Genomic DNA, 18,996 nt, shown 5'->3' on the forward strand with positions numbered 1-18,996 from the left:
TCCAGGAACACACAGTGCCTAGGGAGCGTCCTGAATGCCCCTACTATCTGGGAAGAATCTTAGATTGATTTTTACCTGGCTCTTTGAAAAAGAGAGGCAGAGTATATGAGAGAGAGCAAAATGGGGCATTATTGATAAAGCAGAACATAGGTACAGTCTTACGACCTAAAGGAATGTTGGGAATTATACTCTGACTTGTATATACCCAGGAAATCCCACAAAAGGATGAAGGTTGTTTTTTTTGTTGTTGTTTTGTTTTGTTTTTTAAAGTATATCTTTTCTCAGACAATATAATTTAAGAGACAGATAAAGTGAAGGGCACCAACTGCTGTGAAGAACATGGTTTGTTAACCATGGAACATTGTTTAAAAAGAAGAGCCAGGACTTCCCTGGTGGTCCAGTGGCTGAGACTCCACGCTCCCAATGCAGGGGGCCCGGGTTCGATCCCTGAACGGGGAACTAGATCCCGCATGCATGCCGCAACTAAAAGATCCCGTGTGCTGCAACTAAGACCCGGTGCAGCCAAAATAAATAAATAAATATATATTTTTAAGGAAAAAAAGAAGAGCCAGCATTATCTGGGCGAATATTGCTAATAATTGTATGATGTCCTTTTTTTTTTTTTTTTTTTTGGCCATGCTCTGCTGCAAGAGGGATCCCAGTCCCCTGATCAGGGATTGAACCCGTGCCCCCTGCAGTGGAAGTGCAGAGTCCCAACAACTGGACCACCAGGGAAGTCCCTGTCCTTTAAAACTGTGGACTGGGATTAGATCGTTTGCCAAAGAGCCACTGAGTAAACAAAAGCAGGAATTCTGGTTTCTCGATTTCTCCTTGGGATGATCACCTGTCCCTTAACCACCTTCTCTGCGTTTGCTGACTCTGAGAGTGAGGGGCCCACACAGCAGCTGTCTATACCAGCAGACTAGGATTTAACCTACCTCTAACTGGTCCAGAAAGTTTCCGTTCACAGAAGGAAACATCTTCTCTTTTTCCCACCCCCCACCCCCATTCAACTTCTAGTGCAGTTTAAGTCTCAGGAATGTTTTATCATATAGAAATTGAAGTTACAAATCTTCTCCCAGGAAGTTCCTTGCAAGTTCAGCTTTAGAAGACCTACTTTCCCACCCTCACTGTTTTCTCTTGCAGCTTGGAAATGTCTTCAGCCTCCAACATCTCTTGAAGGGAGCCATTCAGAGACAGAAGAGCTCTTTTGTAGAGGAATTTTGGTCACATTGGCTAGTTCCTTAAAGCAGTGGTTTCCAAGGCCGATGTGTAGGCTGGGTTTGGTGGGTGACAAGGATTCTGCTGATTTGTGCAAAATGAGAAAAAGAAGAACAATGCAAGAGTTTTTCAAAGAGGAACTTATTTATCTGGCTGTGATGTATTCTGAAATTGTGTACTCTTTTATTTTTTGAGTTAAAATGTCTTTTATAGTAGTAGGATAATAATAAATTGTAGATTTTAGATAAAAACATGCATATTTACTCAGTAAAATTAACACAAGGTAGATGCGCAAACATTTTTGTTAATTTTACACCTTTGTGAAATCCAAAAGTCCACAGAACCATCACTTTAATAGATTTAAGCAGAGTTTTAATTTGAGATAATGGACTTAATGAGACTTAACTGAATTTCACTCTGATTAGGAAAGTTTTGAATAATCTATCTCTGGACACTCAAAAAGTCAACCAACTTGAAAGCAACCAAGGTGTCCTTCAGTAGGTGAATAGATAAATAAACTGTGGTCCATCAGACAATGGAATATTATTCAGCAGTAAAAAGAAATGAGCTATCAGGGCATGAAAAGACATGGGGGAAACTTACATGCATATTACTAAGTGTAAGAAGCCAATCTGAAAAGGCTATGTATTCTGGGATTCCAGCTATATGACATTCTGGTAAAGGCAAAACTTTGAAGATGGTGAAAAATACCAGTTGCGGGCAGGGAGGAATGAATAGGGAAAGACAGAGGATTCTTAGTACTCTGATTCTATAATGGCAGATACATATCATTATAATTTTATCTAAATCCACAGAATGTACAACAACAAGAACGGGCCCTAACGTAAGGTACAGACTTTGCGTGATAATGATGTGTCAATGTAGGTTCATCAGTTGTAACAAATGTGCCATCTGGCAGGGGATGTTGATAACTGGGAAGGCTGTGCATGTGTGGGGCAGGAGGTATATGGGAAATCTCTGTATCTGCCACTCAATTCTGCTGTGAACCTAAAAATGCACTTAAAAATAAAGTCTTATTTTTAAAAAAAGTCAACCTACCAAGCAAAATTAATGATTAGTTAGAACCATCATGGGGGAGCAAAGATCACTGGCCAGATAATCAAGACCAAAACATCAGTCTCTTAAGCCTAAAGCTTTAGAACTTCAGAGATCACCTCTCATATAGCTGAGAAAATTGATTTTGGTGGTTTCTAGTCCTGGCCCTACCACTAAATTGCCATATGACCTTTAGCCACTTATCACTCTGGTCAGTTTCCTCGACTCTAAAGAGCCCCTTCTGGGTCTGAAATTCTGTGACTTAACAAGTTTGTGATCTCCAAGTTCAACAAGTTAAGAAAAACAGAGGGTTCCTCGTGGGTAAAGGGTCAAGTCTGGGGAAATTCAGACTGATTGCAGAAAGCAGCAAAACACTCAGTGAAACAAAAAACTGAGAAACACTCAGTTTTTCTTATTGCCTTAAATGGCCATGACTTACAAGTTGTTATTCTAAAGTGGTTTGATATTGAGGGGGAAACTAAGAAGAGATTCCTACCCCATCCCCTCTTTTTTTTTTTTTTCATTAATTGACTTCTAGTAAATGAGGCATCCTGCTCACAGGGCAGTGGATCCAACGCAGACAGTTCCCCGGCCTCCTAGCAGACACACAGCATGGGGCTCGTCTCTAGATTCAGAGACTACCACTTGATTCCCCATCAGCTGCAAGAATCATTAATACTGGAGGGACCTTAAAAAGCTGCCTTGGGCTTCCCTGGTGGCGCAGTGGTTGAGAGTCCGCCTGCCGATGCAGGGGACACGGGTTCGTGCCCCAGTCCGGGAAGATCCCACATGCCGCAGAGCAGCTAGGCCCGTGAGCCATGGCCGCTGAGCCTGCGCGTCTGGAGCTTGTGCTCCGCAACGGGAGAGGCCACAACAGTGAGAGGCCCGCGTACCGCAAAAAAAAAAAAAAAAAAAAAAAAAAAAAAAAAAGCTGCCTGTTTTACTTCCTTTACTTTGCAGATGGGGATGTTGACACTTGAAGTCACACAGTGGGGCCCCGGGCTTTTTGTCCCAAGTCCAGGGCCTATGCCCCTACATCACACAGCAGCTTCATGAGGCTGCACGGACTCCACCTACTTCTGTCGACGTCCTGAGAGCAGGGGACCTACTATTCATTACCTGTGGCAGAAAAGAAAGATACCACCCCATGTCAGTCGGCCTCCCACTGGAACATTGGCAGCAGGCGGATTCCTCAGACACAGCCACGTGACCGAATAAGGCTAGCACAGAGGGAGAAGGTCACGGAACATGAAGGCAGAGATGGGGTGTGCCAGGATGCCCGGCAAACCACCCGGCACTAGGAGAGCAGCGGGGAACAGATTCTCCCTCAAAGCCCTCGGAAGGAACCAACCTTGTGGACACCATCTTGAACTACTGGCCTCCAGAATGGTGAGACAATAAATTTCTGTCATTTAAGCCACTCAGTTTGTGGTACTTTGTTATGGCAGAACTAGCATAACAGATTTTGCAAGCTTTCTCTGTCAAACACCTTCCAGTTGTCAAATAGACTTTGATTTTTTCCGAACCAAACGAAGTTGCCTTTCCTCCAAAGTAGCCAATGACTGTGAAATTTCAAAACGTGAAAGGGCGCGTGTATTTAGAATTTCAGAAACATTCATTGGAAGCAACACAGTTCAACCACTCATTCTGAATAGGAATTCCTTACACAGTATCTCCTTGAGCCAGGGGCAGAAAAGAGTGCTATACCCCTAGGGGAGCGGTCCCCAACCTTTTTGGCACCAGGGACCGGTTTCGTGGAAGACGATTTTTCCACAGACAGGGGGCAGGGGGGGATTGTTTCAGGATGATTCAAGCACATTACGTTTATTGTGTACTTTATTTCTACTATTATTATATTGTAATATATAATGAAATAATTATACAACTCACCATAATGCTGACAGGAGGTGGAGCTCAGACGGTAATGCAAGCGATGGCGAGTGGCTGTAAATACAGATGAAGCTTTGCTCAGTTCACCCGCCACTCACCTCCTGCTGTGCAGCCTGGTTCCCAACAGGCCAAGGACCAGTACCAGTCCATGGCCCGGGGGTTGGGGGCCCCTGCCGGGTTGGGGGCCCCTGCCCTAGGGCACAAACAAGGCAGGACAACCCAGATGAGATATTCTGTAATAGAATATTCTGTAATAGAATAGAGGTGTCACCTTAGAACACAGCAAAGGATTAGTGTGCTCGACTACCTTCCATACTTGAAGCTACAGAGAGGAGGGCCTTACAAACCTTAAATGAGGAGAATGGGGCTGCCATCTGTGAGCTCAACTCTAAGACCACTCATAAGGGATCAGAGCGGAGACAAGCAAAGTCCCCCAAGCAAAGCAAAAGGAACATAAGTGGCAAATGCTTCCTATTCAAGGGCTGTACGCTTCCTATCCAAGGAAGGATGAGTTTTAGTCACCAACTTTAAGCATTTCCTGTTCCAAAGGAAAGGTTCTCTCTGTTGAGCTGAAACAAATAGACTGCCAGATATTTTTCCAGCTAGGATGGGTTTACTCGGGATAGCAGATAATTGCAATTTACGGTCGGCCACGATGGTGAGCTCTGTGCAGGTTCCCACACAGCAAGGGAAAAGAGATCATTTTTATAGGGAAGAAAAGGAAGTTGGGAGGGCTAGTGTAAACAAAGGGTCCGTGGCTTTTCATTGGCTGAGTCCTCGCCAGGAAAGAGGAGTCTTTCCTTCTTCCTGTTGGGCTCTGCTGTTGCTGCAGGGTGTTAGAGCTCCCTCTGCTGGTCTCCCAGCTCTATTTAATTGAGGTGTGTATTCAGGGAGTACGGCGGACCTTCTGTATTTCTGAACCCGCCCGCAAGGCTCTCCCTGTTATAAGCTGGGTGCCTCAGGCTGCCATAGCTGGCTGCCATGAACCATTTGTCTAATTTCCCGTGCTGATGGCATTAGCAGGACAACCTTCAGGTTACAATGTGGCTTCTGCTGTACCTTAGAGAGAGAACGCACTCGATTACCTCCAGACTAAAACTGGCTACCCAAGACCGCGATTCCTCCTACTAAATCCTCAATAAAAGAGCTTCTGATTGTGATTTCACTCAGTGCCCTGCTAGGAGGGAGACTGCACAGATAACACTTACACAAGGATTTTGTTTGGTGATATTTATTCTTCACTGCACTTTGATTGAGAGGCACTCTTTCAATAAGTTTTGGTCTGCACATTTCTTATTTCATATAAATGAGTTTCTCAGACATCAGGATCAGAGAGCAACAACAAAAAAGAGTGATTCTTTGAGACGTCAATATATAGGGCCCCCCCCCAAAAAAAACACAGCATGGAGGACTTCGGCGTCCAGCTATGACGGAGGAACTAGTATAGAACAAGCCCTCCTATGGTAAACAGCAGTAAAGCTGGAGTCAAAAATATGATCAACTCTTTTTAGGTGTTAGACCACAGGAGAAGGCAGACTGTAGTCCTGGAGAGAAGGGGCACACCTGGGGTTGAGCCTCAGGACCACTCAGCCTCTGTCTCCTTGGGGTGCAGCCAGCTGGAGCCCCACTGAGGTGAGCAGGCAGGTATCAGACCTAGGGGCAGCTGGAGCGACTGGAATTTCAGAGCAGGGTCAGAAAACTGTGGGGTCTTCTACGAAGTAGGGAAGATGGGGAGCAAGTGGAACATGCATCAACAGCTTGTGCAAGTGTGAGATGGCGCAACAAATTTGGAAAACTGTATCTTATAAAGTTGCACATACGCTAGCTGTACGCCTCAGCAATTCGACTCCTACATATTTACACAAGAGAAACGTAAACATAAATCCACAAAGAGTCCTCTGTGAATGTTCATAGCAGCTTTCTTCATAATAGCCCCACACTGGAAACAACCAAAATGATGAATGAATAGACACGTTGTGGTATATTTATACAACTTAACACTATTCAGCAATAAAAAGGGAACCAAATACTGAGACCCACAATATGGGTGATTCCCAAAAATATAAAGCTGAATGGAAGGAGTGAGACACAAAGCACATTTTGCAGTACAAAGCGGCAGGGGGGACATTTCTGAGGGGCTGGAAGCGTGCTTATTTTGATCACAGGTGCGTACATTTGCCCAAACTCACTGAACTGGACATTTAAAACATAGTCATATAAACAAGGTCCTACTGTATAGCACAGGGAACTATATTCGGTATCCTGTAATAAACAATAATGGAAAAGTGTACAAAAAAGAAGGTATATGTATAACTGAATCACTTTGCTGTACACCAGAAACTAACACAACATTGTAAATCAACTATACCTCAATAAATAATAAAATTAAAAAATAAAATATAGTCATATGTAATTATACCTCAATAAAGTTGGTTAAAAGAACAAGGAGGGCTAGCCCCTGGCATTGGTAGCTGATCCGAGGTCCTCCCTGAGAAGTGCTGCTACCTTCCACACTCCTCTAGTAACTTCTACACAGAAAGATTCTGGAAACTTCTCAGGAGGCAGAGTCTGCAGTTAGAATCTGCCTCCCCCACTCACTGGTGTCATAGTCTTGAGGAAATGACTTAACCTTTCTGAGATGGTTTTCCTCAACCCTAAAAAGGGATAATGCTATTTTTTTCCCCAAGAGCTGTTGAGAGTGTTAAAAAGATTTATAGCAGCACTATTCATAATAGCAGAAATTTGGGGGGAAAAAATCCATATCCTAAATGTCCCTCATCAGTAGAATGAATTAAAATTGCAAAATACTCATAAATTGTACTTTTATACAGCAGCAGTAAGAAGGAAGGAACTAGATCCACGAACAACAGCATGGATGAATCTCACATAATATTGAGCAAAAGATGCCAGACACAAGAGCAAACTGTATAACACTTTATTTTTTTTTAAACACAAACAAAACTATATTGTTGAGAGATGCATGTTTTTGGGTGGTAAAGCTATACAGTAGTCCCCCTTATCCATGGGGGATACCTTCCAAGATCCCCAGTGGATGCCTAAAACCTCAGATAGTACCAAACTCTATATATACCAAGTTTTTCCCTATACATACATACCTATGATAAAGTTTAATTTATAAATTAGGCACCGTAAGAGACTGACAATAATAAAATAGAACAATTATAACAATATACTGTAATAAAAGCTATGTGAATGTGGTCTCTCAAAATATCTTATTGTACAAATTTAATGCTTTTTCCAACCTAACTAAGCAGTTATTGGGCACTGTGGCTGTAACATTTGCACTTTGAGGTGTGACAGCAAAACTAGCACGAGTTTCTTTTTCCTTCTTCACAACTTCACGGATAGAAGATTCATTCTTACCATAGATCTTAGTAATCTTAGTATACGATATTTTTTTCCTTATAAGTTGGGAACTTTCACCTTTCACTTAAAGGAAGCACTTTATGGCTTCTCTTTGTCATATCCGAATTGCTCGCATCACTACTCTGGTGCTTTGGGGCCATTATTAAGTAAAATAAGGATCACTTGAACACAAGCACTGCGATAACTCGACAGTTGATCCACTAACCAAGACAGTAAGTGACTAATGGGTGGGATACACAGGACAAGGGTTAATTCTTGTCACCAGCTGGATAGAGCAGGTGGTGTGAGATTTCAACACCCCACTCTGAACACAGCACAATTTAAAACTTATGAATTATTTACTTCTGGAATTTTCCATGTAATATTTTTAGACTGCATTTGACCCCAGTAATTGAAACACGGAAAGTGAAACCATGGATAAGGGGAGACTATTGTACAAGCAATACAATACAATGGTTACCATACTTGTTAAAAGGTTTTACTTTGGGGGAGGGAGCAGGAGGGTTTCTGGGAAGCTGGCCAAGCTCTATTTCTTGACGTGGGAGGTGGTTTTTAAGGAATGATTTTGACAAATTAATAAGCTGTATATCTCTGTTTTGTGACTTTTTCTAGATGTGTGCTATATTTCACAATTAAAATGTCGGAAAGAAGGAAGGGAGGGAGGGAGGGAGGTTGGGAGGGAGAGAAAAGAAAAAGAAACCCTCATTCAGAATAATCTGAGGTGTCCAAGAAGCCAGGACCTGCCCCCAGGTCCATCCACCACCCGCAGCATGAAGCCCCATCAAGGGTAGCCCGTCCTTCGCTGGTCGCCAGATCCTCCGGCACAAACAGCCTGGAAACTAAACTGCCTGGAAACTAAACTGCCTGGAACGTCCTCTTGACAGCTCAGCAGTCAGGCTCCCCATCAGGGGCTTCTCACCACCTGCGCCTGCGCTGACGTGCCTGCGGGAGACTCGGCTGCGCCTGCGCTGTCTGCCCCGCTGGGCTTTATCTCCAGTCCAGCAGCACCTGGAGGGAGGGAGTCGTTGGCAGCTGCCCGGTGGGCAAAGTATCATTACGTGGCTAGGAGCTGCGGTCGCGTGTCCCCTGGACTGAGTTGCACGTTCCTAAGGGGGTACCCGTGTTTAGTTCCAGAAATGTTGTTCTTGCGTAGGGATAAGCAAACTTCTATAAAGTCTAGACAGTAAATACTTTAGGCTTTGTGGGCCAAGAGGCAAAATCTCGGATATTACGTAGGTACTTACCTAACAAGAGAGGAAACAAATATCTACAGTTTTAAAAACTGATGTAATTCAAAATATAGTAATAATAATTGAATATAATTTTTAAGGGTATATGCCTACTAATAACAATAGAATTCTATTTTGGGGATAAGGGTGAGGCGTGGAGGATAATATTTTCTTAATTGTGGCTCAGTTAGTGTTCCCTATCATTAAAACTCGATTGCGATGTTCATCTGTTAATGCAGATCTACAGTGAGATTTTTACCCACTTCCTTTTTGAAATGTCTTTTCACACCGATGTGTACTGCCAGATGCTGATATCCGCCCCTGAGCAGATGATTTCAATCAATCATATTCATCAGCAGGAAGGCATTTGTAGAATCTGTTAGATTTCTTCTCTTGATATTTGCCTTTTAGCAGGTCATCACATTGCAGATTAAACACTCCCAACTGGAGATTAGGTGGAAACTCCTGGATCGCACAGTTAAATGGATTTTGAAATAATGGAAATTTCCTTTGCATTTGCATCAAAGTCTGAAAAACTATGCTGGAACTGCAGTTTGAGCTTGGAAAATATACTTGCTGCAAATTTGTGTGGGAACAGAGATCTGGATTCTTGTTTTAACATTTGACAGCATGGGAAGCATATAAGCAACTTGGCTTTACTTGTGACTTAAACACTGTTAATTGTCATCGAAATGATTTCACTGTATCATAAATTTTGCGTGTAAGTGCTGTTTCAGTTTGTAATTTTAAGTTGAAATCATTAAGAAACATTATCAAGTCTATAGCAAGTATTATTTCTCAAAAGTGGCAGAGGTCAGAAGGTTGTCATCTCGTATAGAGGACAAATTGGGTGAAGTAATGTCAATGGCAAAGCATAAGACTCCCAGAAATAGCACGACCTCCAGGTCCACGACTTAAGGCCCTACGCACTTCCCACGTCCCCTAGGGCACTCGCAGTGCACGCTGGGACTTGTAGTTCCGGCGTGCGAGGTCCTGCGCGCGCAACCCCCACCGCGGGCGACTTCCTCTCTAGGCCGCGCGCCGCCGTTCCCGGAAGCTGTGCGGGTTAAAGTTTCAAAGCTTCCTTTCCCCGCCTCTTAGTCCCGCAGACTGCCAATCCAAGTAGCCAATAGATGGCAGGACTGGTGCTTCCTTTTACTTGATTGGCTTAGGTTTTTGCAGCCGCACAGACAAATTTGCCGGGGATTGGTCGAGCCTTCAGTTTTGAAAATCGTAGGTTTGGCCCGCGCTGCACCGCCCCGTTGCTTCCTTGCAGCCGCGAGCTTTGGAGGCCGGGAGCGGTGGGACTTGGGCGGGCTGAGATTTGTGCTGGGAAGGTCGCCGGACTTGGATCGGAGCAGCACTTAGGAGACGCGGTGCAGTCGAGTGAGTGCGCGCGGGCGGCCGGCGGGGGTGGGGGGTAGTTAGCGATTTGTTACCCCTTCCTCCAGCCCCGGACCGGGGGCGTGACCCTCTACCCCCCGTTGCTGCCTGGCAGTGGGTGGGTCACCTCTTCCAAGTGACGAGGTGACCTGCCTTGGTCCTGGGGCCAGAGATGACCCCCACCCTCCATCCTAGAGAATAACCCTGTCCCTTCCCCCTCCCGGTTCCTAGCACCTTCTTTTGTGCCCAGGAGGCCCTTTGTTGATCTGGACGCGCAGTAAGCTCACACTGACCGGGTTGTATGACGGAATTATGCCAGATGGCATTTCTGTACAGTTAACTCTCGCTCGACACCTCCCCTATCGGCTGAGCAACATTTTAAACTGACCATTTCTGGAGTCCACTGCTACCCCTGATCTTGTCATTCCCCAAGCACTTTCACTGACAGTGGCCTTCTCTGGGGCGCCCAGAGCCAGAAATTGGCGCTTGCCTTCCCGAGGTTGAAATGGAGTAGGCGGCAAAGCTTGTGGTTAAGAGCATAATTTACACCCAGGCCCTGCCCTTGACTTAACTTCACTTTGCCTCAATTTGCTCACCTGCACAAGGGTCTCCTTGAGGTTGTGGCGAGAATTAAATGAGATGATGCTCCATCCAAGCAGGGAGTAGGACTCTTTAAAGAAAGCAACTGTTGTGACCCTTCTTTGCTGAGGCGAGTCAGAGTTAGGTGCCCGACTTCCTGCACCCTCAAAAGAACAGGCATTGTGAAGGAGGGCCGTGGGGCTCTAGTCTGGTGTATGATGTGAGAGGAGTATTGGGAGAGGAAAATGAGCAAGCACCCTTCACCCTTGGTGGGATGTAGGGTGCTCTGGGTTTGTGCCCAGGTTCTTGCAGGGGATGAAGAGATTTTTGCTGCTTTTCCCAGGACCCTCATTCTTACACTGATCCCTCCTCTCACAGGGTCACCTCTGATCTAATGACAATGACCCTTTTTAAATACCCAGGCTGAGGCTGCTGAAAACAAACCTCCTCATGGAAGAAGCCCAAACACCTTTTTGCACTTTGTGAAAGAAGCTTTTGCCCATTTTGCCATTTTGAACAAATACTTTTAAAAAAAGAGCAAGTTTTTGCTTTCCACAGCAACAAAGTGTTTTGTCTTCCTTTAACATTTTTCTCTTTCCTAGCCTCAAACTGGGTACTTGCCCTTAGCCAGGGCTGAGCTCTGGGACAGAGGGACTGGGGGGATCCAGAAGGATCCAAGAGGCTGTGTCGGTGACTGGCTGGCTGCAGAGCTGTCTCTGCCCAAAGCCTCTGCGACCCTGCCCGATTGGCCCTGCCCCGATGAGTGCTGCCTTTGGCATCTAGGAGTAGGCCTTTGGATGAGTAAGGCATGCCCTAACCTGTGTAGAATGAGTTCATTTGGTGTCCCTGTACATGTGTATGTGTTGGGGTGGGAGTACCTGTAGAATGTTTATTTCTAGGTATAGAGTTGATAGATGGATGAATTCATTTAACAAGTATCCCTTTTGTGCCAGGCACTGTGCCATACTCTGGGCTTTCAAAACTGCGAGCAAGACAGACAAGGGCTTGTCCTCAGGGAACAAATGCTTAGTGGTCAGAGACAGGCAGCAAGCAAACAGATACAGTCGCCCAAGTGCCATGCGGAGAATTGAAATTGATGGATAGGATGGTAGCTGGTGGTCAGGTCCTCCCTGAGTTGCTGAGAGCCAAGTGCTGAGGAATGAGCTGCACAAAATAGGAGACAGAAGGTTCCAGACAGAGGGCAGAGCTTGCTCAAGGAACAAAGGCTCGTGTGCCCTGGAAATCAGCCCCCAGGAAGTCCTATGAGGCTGCAACAGGACCTGGCATTAAGCTCTATAAGGGGTCAGTGACTTAGCCCCTCCTTCTAGGAGTTCCCATCTTAGGTGGGAGGCTGAGCTATGTGTGGTTCTTAGTTTTGAAGTTATAGATCAGGGTGGTGGGTTACTGCCATGGCATGAGACGTGCAGTCTGTTATTATGGCTAACGACTGTCACCCATTCATTTGTTCTTTCATTCATTCCACCAGTCGGGATATTTATTGAGCTCCTGCTATGACCAGAATAGAACACTTCTTCCTTGCCTGGGGCTTTAGTGATGATTTTATAACTGAGTTTTGAGGAGAATATCTGAGTTGCCAGTTTTTTTTTGTTTTTGTTTGTTTATTTGTTTGCTTTTTTGAGTTCCTAGTTTTTTAAGAAATTAAGTGAAGACATAGAACAAATATAGGTACCAAGGGGGAAGAGGGGGAAGGGATAAATTAGGAGTTTGGGATTAAGATATACACACTGCTATATATAAAATAAATAACCTACTGTATAGCACAGGGAATTGTACTGAATATCTTGTAATAACCTATAATGAAAAAGAATCTTAAAAACAATAAATATATATATATGTATAACTGAATCACTTTGCCATACACCTGAAACTAACACAACATGGTAAATCAACTATACTTCAATAAAAATTTTTTTAAAAGGAAATTAAGAGAAAACTAATTTTGTATTTTCCACTGCCTGATATTTCTAGACAAGTTTTCTCAAAAACAAGACATTGCTTATCCGCTCCCCTTGTGCTCCCTCATGCGTTTCAAGGGCATTTCAGCTCAAGGGAGAGGGTTGTAGGGGCCCCTTAGAGAAGAGCCTGTCTGTAGACCCCCGCTTTCTCACCTACTACTTTGGGACGCAGAACCCCTTCCATCCACTGGCCTCCTGAAGAGGCAATTGGATTTGATGTTCTTTGGCCTGATGCCTGGGGTCAGCTCGTGGGTAACTCACCCTCTGGCAGTAGGAGAGGAGCCCTTAGGAGGGTAAGAGCAGGCCTTTGGGCAGGTCAAGGGGTCCTACCTAGTGGGACTGCAGTTTCTCCTGATCCGGGAAGGCAGTTGGCCGTGCCCTGTCATTTTAAGCCCCAGAGAAGGCCATTTGTAAGGAGGTCCATTGACACCAGAATTGGCTGGTCATTGTGGGCTTCTGGGGACCATGTGCTGTGTGGGGTGGGGAGGGGGAGGCATTGAAGAGTGTGAGATTCCAGCCCTGAGCCCTCATGCCTCTTGTCTCTGCTTTCTCCAGACAGAGCCATCATGGGGACGACAGCCCCAGGGCCCATTCACCTGCTGGAGCTCTGTGAGCAGAAGCTCATGGAGTTTGTCTGCAACGTGGACAATAAGGACATGGTGTGGCTGGAGGAGATCGAGGAGGAGGCCGAGCGCATGTTCACCAGGTGCGGGCAGGGGCGTGCCGGAGGCGCACACCAGGGGCTGCCTAAGGCCCCAGCAGGGGCCTCTTCCCCACCTGACAGGCAGGACAGACTGGCTGCCAGCGGTCCTTCCTGAGTGCGCAGGATGCTTAGGGCTAGGGTGATGGGAAGCGGGGGAGAGGTGTTGGGCTGCACCTCAGAGGGCGGGGCTGCCTGGCAACCTTGCTCCCCTGCCGTGTCTCGGGGGGAGCCCTGAGTGCCTGCGGTGACTCGCTTGCAGCCTTGGAGAGCTCGCTTGGTGCTGGTCACCCCAGCTTGACCAGGCACTGCCAGGAAGGGGGCAGGGGTCGGGCTGGGTGGGGAAGGGGGACCCATGGTTTCCAGGCAGCCCCGAACATCACCCTCTTTGTACCAAACAGAGAATTCAGCAAAGAGCCCGAGCTGATGCCCAAAACACCTTCTCAGAAGAACCGACGGAAAAAGAGACGGGTTTCTTACGTTCAGGATGAAAACAGAGACCCCGTCCGGAGAAGGTAGGAGGGGCCGGAGGCTTGGGGCCCACGTGGAGAGTCTGATTCGCAGGTGTTAACTGAGATCAGGAGCAGTGGGTACAACGCATGCCATGCTGAGGGGAAATGAAGCATGACCCGAGGCCGTGGAGTCCAGAGCTTGTGTGTGTTGGAGGTGGGGATGGTGTTTGATCTGGGCCTCTCCTTCCAGAGGTAGGAGAAGCAAGAGAACCTGACCTTCTGCTTGGGGGAGAGTGACCAGAGGTGTAGACCGGGGGCTGTTCCCTAAGCCCCTGTTGCTGTGCTGGTTATAACTGCCCTGGTAACGACCATGGGGTGCAGAGTACCAGGGGAGAGAGGCTGGGTCTTGGGGGTCAGGTGGTCTTGGGTGCACATCCCAGCTCTGCCCCTTAGCAACTGTATGTCCTTGGGTTAATTTTCCACGTCTCTAAGCCTCAAGTTTCTGGACTCTAAAGCGAGGATGATGGTCCCTGCCTCTCAGGCCTGTCTGGTGGTTTAGGCGACAGCATGAGTAATGCCTCCAGCAAGGTGTTTGGCCCAGTGTGACCCTGGTCAGTGGGAGGTTTAGGGGAATTTAATCTTCCCAGTGGTTCTGAGAGGACGGGCGTTATCCCAATTTACAGGTAGGGAGACTGAGGCCCAGAGGAGGCAGCCGGGGTGTCACGGCTAGAGGCAGCAGAGCCTGGACCGGAACCCTGGTCTTCTGCCTCCTGGCCCTCCGCTTCAGATTCCACTCGAGCTGGCGGCTCCTGGGGAGGCCGGTGCCTGCAGCTGGAATTTCGGGGAGCCTCCCCGCCCTGCTGGGTCACCTCAGCTTCTGCCCCACCTCCTCCAGCAGGTTGTCCCGCAGAAAGACGCGGAGCAGCTGTCAGAGCTCCCGGCACCTCCGCAGCAAGGACAAGGTGGAGAGGCTGGCCACAGTGGTGGGGGAGAACGGCTCCGTCCTGCGGCGGGTGACCCGTGCTGCGGCCGCAGCTGCAGCGACCTCCGCGGCAGCCACGCCTTCGCCCACCCCTGAGTCTCCCACGGTGCCGACCAAGAAGCCCGAGGAGAGCCTGGCCCCGTGCCAGCTGGTACCCGTGGTGGAGATTGGCATCCGCGAGCGCCGGAGCGCAGAGCAGCATCTCAGCCAGGTCCAGTCTGCCCAGGCTCCACCCCCCACCCCGGCTCCGGCCACTGCTCTGGCCTCCCAGATCACCTTGACCTCGGAGGAGGACTCAACACCCCAGAAGCCGGAGGCCGGGAGACTGGAGTCTGTCACCGTGAGCTCCCTGATAACTACACCCCAGGACCCCAAGGGCCGAGGGGTCGGAGCAGGAAGGTCCGCCTCCAAGCTCAGAATTGCCGCGACCTCCCCAGGCCCACAGGACTCGCCCAGCTCTCCAGCCTCCCCGTGGCGGGAGCGGGTCCTGGCTCCCATCCTGCCGGATAACTTCTCCACGCCCACGGGCTCCCGTGTGGACCGCAGGTCGGTGCGGCGCAGCCTGATCGCCCCGTCCTCCCCGGGTCCCCAGGTCTCGCTGGCCCAGAATTACTCCCTGGTTTCCAAAGAGGAGAGCACTATCCGAAGATCAAGCAGAAGGATTGCCAGGAAGGCCACCAAAGAGCCGGCCGCCTCCGCCCGCATCATCTGTGAGTCTGGGGCTCAGCACTGGGCAAGGCTGCGGAGGGTGGTCCTTCATGCCTGGCTCAGCCAAAGGGGCTCTGGGGGCCATTTAGCAAGGAGCTGTCCACAGAACTTTCTGCCGTGGTGTAAATGTTCCAGATCTGTGCCGTCCCATACTGTAGCCACTAGCTAGCCACGTATGGCTATTGAGCCCTCAAAGTGTGACTCGTTTGATCGAGGAACTGAATTTTTAGTTTTATCACATTTTACTTAGTTCAGATTTAAGTTGCCACACGTACCTAGTGGCTACCGTGTTGGGCAGGGCAGATCTGGTCCAATGCTCTTGTTTTACAAATGAGGAAACTGAGGTCCGGGGCCGTTGGCCGCAGTGTCCCTGTGGTTCATGCCATGCTGAGCTTGAACCTGGGCCTTTTCCCCAGGGCCCGCGTGTTCCCCTTGCTTCCTGCGGAGGCTCGCTTAGATTCACCGTGTTTGTGGACCACCTCCTGTTAACGTAACTGTTTGGTATGGGCCCAGCTGTACATTTAAACTGAGGCTTAAGGAGGCTACCAAGTCTGTAAATTGGGAAGAGCCCCACATGTTTCGTCCCTTCTGGGATGGTGGCCGCTTGCTGAGGAGGCCAGGTGGAAAGCCACAGGGCGGGCTTGTCAGGCAGGTGAGGGCACCTCCCTGGGCCCGGTTTCTTCCCCGCCTGGGGAAGGGTTTGCTCCAGGGCCTGGGGCTCAGGGACACACAGTCGGGGCCCTGTGCAGACATGCGATCTGGCACACTGTCCATTTTTGGATTCTCAGAAGGGCCCAAGTGATTCTGACCTGCCTTGGAGATTTCCTCAGGCGTGAATCTGATCCTGGGCAGGGGCCCAAGGGGGCGGGCAAGCCTGGAACTCTAGAGGGAGGTTGGGGGAGAGACCCTAGAGGCCCTCCCCATGCTTCTGGATCAGACATCCGGAAGCTCTTAAGCCAGTCTCTTTGCTCGGCCTCCCGCCCTGCCCACGGGTGGGCTTCTGAGTTGATTTGCCTTTGACCCAGTCCTGTGGAAGGAAGACAGTCAAACACAGTGGTTAAGCCTTGGAGGCACACAGAGCCTGGGGGGACTGGGGGGGCTGGGGCACATCCTTCTCCGAACCTCAGTTTCCCCATGTGTTAAATGGTAAGAACACCTGCCTTGAATGTGGGTAGAGGACCCATCTTAGTTCTTGGATATGGTACAGCTCAGTCCGTCTAAATCAAAACAAAACTGGATGATAAAACGGCAGACGGCCTGGGTCCCTGAAGTTCAGTGGAGGTGTGGCCTGGGTGACCCTCCTGGGCGCTGACGGGTGTGGAGCAGGGAGGGGAGAGGGGGCTTCCTGGAGGCCTTCCTGACGCCCAGGCCCTGGGGCTTGGCTGGGCGGGCAACTCAGAGGTTGGATTTTAGTTTGGGTTGCCCCAGAAGCAGCCCTTGATATCAGTATTTGAGTGTAACTTGTTACTGTGGGAGGGGAAGGAAGCACTTGCAGCAGGGGAGCGGGGAGGTGAGCCGGGTAGAGAGGACCGCCAGTAACGCCCATAACAGGCCTGGGGCCTCGGGGGAGCCTCTGGGGCCAGTGTGGCGCCCCTCGACCCCCTTCCAGGCCTTCTCCCTGCCCCCAGACCTGTTCTGAAGCCTGAATGGCATGCAGGTGGCACTTAACATTCCAGAGCAGTCTTGTGGAATAGTTGTGCGGTCACATGGGCCTCTTCTCACCCTTCTGCCCCCCATCAGCGAGCCCTGAGCTGGGATGGGAGGCAGGGCATGTGAGCTGTCTCCTGGCTACAGATCCCTCAGGTGGGGGCTGGCCCTGTTCTGCTCCCTCCCACACCTCCAGGCCTGCCTGCCTCACCCCAGGAAGGTCCCTGCTTCCGGCCTCGGCCCCCTCTCAGCCTTAACCTCTGGCCACGCGCCTGTGGCCCAGGTGCTCCAGCCGAGCCAGGCTTCTTCTGTGCCCAGCGGAGCCTGCTCTTTCCTGCCTCACGGCCTTTGCAGATGCTGTTCCTTCTGCCTAGACTGGCACCTCTCAACTTTTGGCCTCAGCCCCTGCTTCCAGACTTCAAAATTATTGAGGACCCCAAAGAGCTTTTGATTATGAGGGTGCTATCTGTTGACAGTTACTATATTAGAAATTAACTTGAAGGGTTAAAAATTCCTTAATGTTCATTAATATTTTATTTTTTATATTAATAATACTTACTATTTTGATATTAAAAGTATTATTTAATACTTTAATATAAAAGTAAAAAGCCAATTACCTGTTAAGGTTAGTTGGGTTTATTTAAGAAAAAATAACTTTTCCAAACAAAAATGAGGAGACTGGCGTTATTCTGCATTTTGCAGATCCCGTTCCTGTGTGGCTTAAAAGAAGACAGCTGGGCTCTGCATTCAGTCTGTTGCACTGTGTTGTTTGGGTTCAAGTATATGAAGAAAATCTGGCCTTACACAGATACGCAGTTGGAAAAGGGAAGAGTACCTTAAAAGCCTTTTCAGATAATGGCGCATATTCTTTTTTTTTTTTTTTCCAGATAATTTGTGCATACTCACAGAAACATCTTTAGGTACTGGGAAGCTATGAAGTTCATGGTGGTGGATACAAGTTCCAAAATTCTATTTTTGGCTTTTTTGGGGGCTCCGTTTTTTATTCTTGGCAACAAATACTGTTCGTTTTATTTGAAGGGACAGACTCCCTTTGTTCATTTTTAAGAAAATGTCTGCCAACTACCCAAGCTTGATTAGCCATAGTTTGTCAGTTGTTCTTTGACTTAAAAACAGCATTCCGTTAAAAAAGGGGCCAGTTCAGCTGAGACCTGAGACCCCCGTGCTTTTCAGAGACTTGGCTATGCAGCCCAAGGGCATTTTTGCATACTTCCTACTTTATCACATAGTGTATTAGAAAGACATGTACTTAAGTTTAGATTTAATAAAATTAATAGTCTTCATTCCTTCACCAAGGACATGCTTAAGTGAAACCAGACGTTTCCGTCCCGAGTGTGGGGTGCAGTTTGGTACCCAGGCTTCGTACCTTACCTCCATTGCTTTCACTCTGTCAGGGCAAATCTCAGCACCATGAAAAGGGAAGATAACATTTTGGTGTTATGGTGGAGATAGTTAGGACCTCGTGGGTCCCCCGAAAGCGTCCTCTTGGGCACTCGACTTCCAGAACCCCAGAGTACACTTTGAGAACCGCTGGCCAGGACATCCTCCTCCCTCCCGCTCCTGCTTTGCGACCTTCTTACCTTCTTATCCTTTACGTCCCAGCCTCCAGACCGGCTCGGCTTCCCATCACAGGCTCTTCAAGTCCTCTGCTCGTTTCTGTCATGGCACATGTCACGTGTCGGTTACAGGATTATCTGATGATTATCTAGACCAGGTCGTGGCCCAGTCTGGTTTGCTCTCTGCTGGGTCCCCAGGGCCTGTGCATGGT

At 48.3% G+C, this 18,996-nt stretch overlaps 1 protein-coding gene and 1 long non-coding RNA gene across 4 annotated transcripts in view; one reads left to right on the top strand and one right to left on the bottom strand.

The window, feature by feature from the left end:
- Positions 1 to 1,277: 1,277 nt before the first annotated feature.
- On the bottom strand, positions 1,278 to 18,867 carry LOC129392874 (uncharacterized). The gene is made up of 3 exons (XR_008619589.1): positions 18,809 to 18,867; positions 4,168 to 4,360; positions 1,278 to 1,305 (listed from the first exon to the last, which is right to left on the bottom strand). It is a non-coding gene; the product is annotated as an uncharacterized lncRNA (long non-coding RNA).
- Positions 10,086 to 18,996, top strand: part of INCENP (inner centromere protein) — a 30,515-nt gene continuing 21,604 nt past the window's right edge. For 2 of the 3 annotated variants that reach the window (XM_024133280.3, XM_028501372.2), the window contains exons 1-4: positions 10,086 to 10,169; positions 13,277 to 13,427; positions 13,823 to 13,936; positions 14,772 to 15,565. In XM_024133280.3, coding sequence (XP_023989048.1) covers positions 13,288 to 13,427; positions 13,823 to 13,936; positions 14,772 to 15,565 — 1,048 coding nt within the window. In that variant the 5' untranslated portion in view covers positions 10,086 to 10,169; positions 13,277 to 13,287. Of the gene's footprint in view, positions 10,170 to 13,276; positions 13,428 to 13,822; positions 13,937 to 14,768; positions 15,566 to 18,996 lie in introns of all 3 variants that reach the window. The other variant, XM_028501371.2, reaches the window with a different exon arrangement.

The sequence above is a fragment of the Physeter macrocephalus genome, chromosome 16, assembly GCF_002837175.3.
Source record: "Physeter macrocephalus isolate SW-GA chromosome 16, ASM283717v5, whole genome shotgun sequence".
Lineage (NCBI taxonomy): Eukaryota > Metazoa > Chordata > Mammalia > Artiodactyla > Physeteridae > Physeter > Physeter macrocephalus.